This window comes from Physeter macrocephalus, unplaced genomic scaffold (genome assembly GCF_002837175.3).
Source record: "Physeter macrocephalus isolate SW-GA unplaced genomic scaffold, ASM283717v5 random_3, whole genome shotgun sequence".
NCBI lineage: Eukaryota > Metazoa > Chordata > Mammalia > Artiodactyla > Physeteridae > Physeter > Physeter macrocephalus.
In genome coordinates this window covers 169,613-174,525 of record NW_021145288.1, presented here as the reverse complement: position 1 = coordinate 174,525, position 4,913 = coordinate 169,613, and the positions used below count along the sequence as shown (strand labels likewise).

Here is a 4,913-nt window from a genome sequence, read left to right as displayed (position 1 = left end):
CTCGGCGTCGGTGGGTGGGGGGTGGGGGGGGGAGCCTGGAGGAAGGGGCGGGGCCACGCCGCCGTGTGGGGGGGGAAGACGGAGGGGGCGTGGCCTAGCGATTCAAGGGAGAGGGCCAGTGGCAGGTTAGAGGTGGGGCCCAGTGTGGGAGGGGAGGAGCCAGGTGGACAAGGGGCGAGCCACTAGATGGGAGGGGTCGTGTCAGAGAAAAGAGGGGATTGGGTGAACCGAGGGAGGAAGAGGCGGGGCTCTAGGCAACACTAGGCAGAGCTAGGTGAGGAGGAGTCGGGGAAGGGGAGGGGCCAGGTGACTGGGGCTGGACTAGGTAAAGGTGCAGGGACCTTGGCTGCTGTACTAAGTTGCAGCAGTTGAGGATTTGATGCCCTGGGAATATTGGGAATCCGAGAGTGATGAGAAAAGAGGCTGATCCCTGTCCTTCACAGCGCTGGACCCCCAGACCCCGAAAGGGGCAAAAGTTGAGGCCGAGTCAGGGGAGCTCGACCGGCTTCGGGCTGAGCTGGCAGGCGCCCTGGCAGAAATGGAAACCATGAAGGCTGTGGCCGAGGTGAGCGAGAGCACGAAGGCCGAGGCTGTGGCTGCAGTGCAGCGGCAATGCCAAGAGGAGGTGGCCTCGCTTCAGGCCATCCTGAAAGGTGAGGCAGGCACTCCTCCCAGACTCCCTCAGCCCCATAAGGGGGAGTGCACGACAAGAAAGGGGTCAGCGGGCATAACCTACACCTATGGGGTAGGTTAGCAGGGCTGCCTAGCGCAGGGCAGACCCGGGGGCTCAGAGGGAGACGCGCCCTTTTCTAATTTGCATAGCGGCGCTGCCTGCCTAGCAGCAGCTCTGTCAGTTCCAGCTAAGTTTAGCTCGGAGCTGCTACCTGTTCCCTGGCCCCATGTCGTGTCATTTCTTGTCCCTCACTGATGACTGATCAACCCTGAAAGTGAGCAGCTTCTCAGTTCCCTGAGAACTCGTTTGAGCCTCTGGCCTTCAGACTTGGCCCTGGGCCTAGTCTCTGTAAGTCTCATCATCTGGTTTCCTTTCTTCCCCAAACACCCCTACATCCACGCACAACCTCCCCTCCACCCCGCCCCACATGCACCGACTTCTCTCCCTCTCATCCTCTGTATTTGGGATGCATCAGCTCCCCTTGTCCCAGATCCCCCAGCTTCTTTTCCTCCATTCCCCTTCTCCTGTAGTCCAAGGCCAGAGTCTCTGCAACAGCTCCCAGTTGCATCCCACCCCTTTGCTTCCACTGCCACTGCTGTAGCAAAGCTCTCGTCAACCCCCCCGGACTGTTGTCCCAGCCTTCTTAAAAGTCTCCCTCTATAATCTGGCCTTGACATTGACTTCCAGAGTAAACTTCCTACAGTTCCCATCCCATCATGTCATTTCCCTTTCTAACAACTGCTCCTGGCTCCAGACTTCTCTGGGGCCATGGTTCCCCACATTTCAGGCATCCATGTACCATCTGTGCAACATGGTTGTCCTTGTATGACTTACCCTGTCATCTACTTAATATTGTTCTTTAAATAGATCCACTTTTAAAAAACCTATATACATTTATTTTAAAGGGAACTTCCTGTCCCTATAAGAAACTGTGTCCTAAATAATAATAATAGTAATAATAATAATAACTTTTATTGAGTGCCAGGCACTGAGCTAAATGCTCTATGAGTATTTAATCTTCATAATAATCTCTATGAGTTAGGAACTATTATCCATCTCCATTTTACAGAGGAAGCTCTGAGGCCCAGAGAGGTTAGATAACTTGCCTAAGGTCATACAGATAGAAAGGAGAAGATTTGAACCCAGGCAGTCTGGCAACAGAACCCTTACTTCTAATGTTAGTATGTGTTAAAATAAATAACTATGCAAATGAAAAATGACCATGTTCCGCCCAGCATCCCTTTACCTCCCACTGACATGTGGGAGGATAAATCCCAAACTCCTTGGCATGGCATTCAAGGCCTTAGCAGCCATTCACGGCCACCCTCTCCACCCTTCCCAGCATCTCCTCCTACATCTTCACTCCAGTTTTTCCAATGTGCCCACCATGCCCCAGCCACACCATCCACCTTCCCACCTGTGAGCCTTTGCTCCTGTTACTTAATGTGTCCTTTCCATCCTTTACCACTTGCTGGTGTCTCTCCTGGCCTGGCAGGCAGGGCGAGGGGCTCTTTCCTCTGGGATCCGCAAGCCCAGGAGTGGTCCTTTCACGAGCTCTCCTCACACTGCTTTGTAACTATTTCCACGGCTGTCTTCCTCATTGGACTGTGGGCTCCTGGTGTCAGGGTTTGTGTTTGATTGATTTCTCTTATTTCCAGAGCTCAGCTCAGAGTGTGGTCCAGAGTGAATATTTATGACTCTTATTAGATATTGATTGTTATTGGTATGTATTAATAGCAACAGATAGCCTGTCTTTAGCATTCGTTATGTACCAGGAAGAGGGCTGAACCCCTTCCAGGTATCATGTCATTTGATCCTGTAACAAGCCAGTGGGATAATCACTGGCCTAGGACATCAGGCAGAGAGGCTACCTGATTGCCCAGGACCAACCCACCACAAAGTCCACCGTCATCACTGCTATGGTAAATTGCCTTGCAGAGAGCGGCAGTGATGGGGCGCCCCCCGCTTGCCCCGAGGTAGGGCTGGCGCACTGACCCTCCCTCTCCTCTGCCCTCCCTGTCTCGCCAGACTCCATCAGCAGCTATGAAGCCCAGATCACGTCTCTGAAGCAGGAGCGGCAGCAGCAGCAGCAAGACTGTGAGGAGAAGGAGCGGGAGCTGGGGCGCCTGAAGCAGCTGCTGTCCAGGGCTCCCCCCCTGGACTCCTTGGAGAAGCAGATGGAAAAGGTTGGGGTTGGGATCGCCTACCCGCCCCCTCCTCAGGGATTTGGAAATATGCTGAAGCCGCCAAAGGTGACCGTGGGGCAGAGAGATTAGCTGTGTCCCACTGCCGCATCACTGGGAGCACGGCGCCCGGTGATAATTCTAGGTATAACGTACATGAGCCCTGTACTCAGCACGGTCCTGGCTTGCCACTTACTAGTGGGATGGCCAGGTGTGTTTACCTCCCAGATTAAGAAGAGTCATGTAGGGAATTCCCTGGCAGTCCAGTGGTTTGGACTCTGTGCTTTCACTGCAGGGGCCCGGGTTCGATCCCTGGTCGGGGAACTAAAATCCCACAAGCCACGTGGCGCAGCCAAAGAAAAGAAAAAAGTCATGTCATGTAGAGGGGAGGGAGCTGGCATTTAAGGATACCTCTCAGGCACTAGGCATTGCAATACCTGCTTGACAGACTCAAGTCTCCCCAGTCTTTCCCCTAAAAGAGGGACCCATTAGATCCATTTAACAGATGAGTAAGGTGAGGCTCAGAGAAGTTTAGTAATTCTCCCCAGGTTATGCACATAAAAAGGAGCAGATCTGGGATTTTAAAATCTAGGCAGTCTGGTTCTAAAGCTTTGCTCTTTATCTCTGTGGTATATTGCCTCCATTATTTTTGTCATGAACAATTGTAGGAAGCACATATTACCAAACTCTTCATCTTTCAGAGCAAATTCACATCTTCCCTCATTTGATTCACACAGCTGCCCTGTGAGGTAGGTACTTACCTCACTTTATACGTGAGGAAACTGCGGCTCAGGCAGATGGAGTAAGTTGCCTGGTTAGAAGGACAAAGATCAAAACAGGAGCCCAAGAAAGGAAGGTTCCAGCCCACAGTTTGCCAGCAGAGGCTGCTACTTACTTGCATTCAGAGTGTTCCTCAGGGAGCGGTTACACAGGGTGGTGAAGGAGAGGGCTCCGCTGAATTAAGGCTACCTGGTACGGCGGAAGGAGCCACAGGCCCAGAGTCGGGAAGTTCCAGTCCTGGCCTTGCATCCATCTACGGCGTGGGCATCTGCAGAGCATGCAGGCTTACCCTACCTGTTGCCACTGTGCACATAAGAGATTTGGAGGGTTAAACTGAACTTGTCTGAGACGGGTTTTTGAGTGATTCAAGAGGTAGAAATGGCATGACTTGGAAGAAGATGGATGGCTGGCAGATTTCTGCCTTGGACAGCTGGGTGGATAGCAGGGTCGTTCTCGCCAATTTAGCGCTTATGGGAGGAGAAACGGCATCATGAGTTGGTTCAGATTTGGCTGTACGGACAGAGGAGCCTGTGCAACATCCAAGTGGAGGTGTCCAGAGGCTGTTGGCTGTGCAAGTTCAACAGGATCCCAAACCTGAAAAGACTGAAAAGAAGTAGCCAGAAATATGCCGGTGATGGGAGTATGGAAAGACATATTGATTAGGACAAAGTTTGAAAACGCAAAGAACAGTGGCTTAAATAAGATAGAAATCTGTTTTTCTTAGAACCAGAGGTAGACATTACAGGACTGATGTGGCAGCTCAAAAAGTCAGTGGGAACCCAGGCTCCTCCTATGTTGCTGTTTTGCAATAGGTAGCTTACTGCCTCATGGTTCAAGATGACTGCTTGAGCACCAGCCATCACGTCCACATTTTAGCCAGCAAGAAGGAGGAGAAGGAGTAAAGAAAAGCACACCCTCTCCCTTTGAGGAGTTGTCCTGGAAGTTGCACCTGACACATATGCCTACATCTCATAGCTGGAACTTAGTCACGTGGCCATGCTTAGTTATAGGGAAGCTGAGAAATGTAGATGGTATTCTAGAATTTAGGTCATGAGCCCAACTAAAAATGTGACGTTCTATGATAAAAGAAAACAGGATACATGATGTTGGGGAAGAAATGTATGTCACTCTACAAGTGGGCAACAGGAAGGTAGTTGTGACTTTGGCTCTGTACCATGTGACCTGGGGCAAGTCATGTAAGCTCTCAGAGCCTCTGTGTTCCTCTCTCTAAAATGGGGGTGGGGACTTCCCTGGTGGTGCAGTGGTTAAGAATCCGC

At 51.5% G+C, this 4,913-nt stretch overlaps 1 protein-coding gene across 5 annotated transcripts in view; it reads left to right on the top strand.

Annotated features, from left to right (window-relative positions):
• Positions 1-4,913, top strand: part of RABEP2 (rabaptin, RAB GTPase binding effector protein 2) — a 12,732-nt gene that overhangs the window by 1,230 nt on the left and 6,589 nt on the right. For all 5 annotated transcript variants that reach the window (XM_028483038.2, XM_055081992.1, XM_007107324.4 and 2 more), the window contains exons 2-3: positions 444-653; positions 2,702-2,859. In XM_028483038.2, coding sequence (XP_028338839.1) covers positions 444-653; positions 2,702-2,859 — 368 coding nt within the window. The remainder of the gene's footprint in view (positions 1-443; positions 654-2,701; positions 2,860-4,913) is intronic.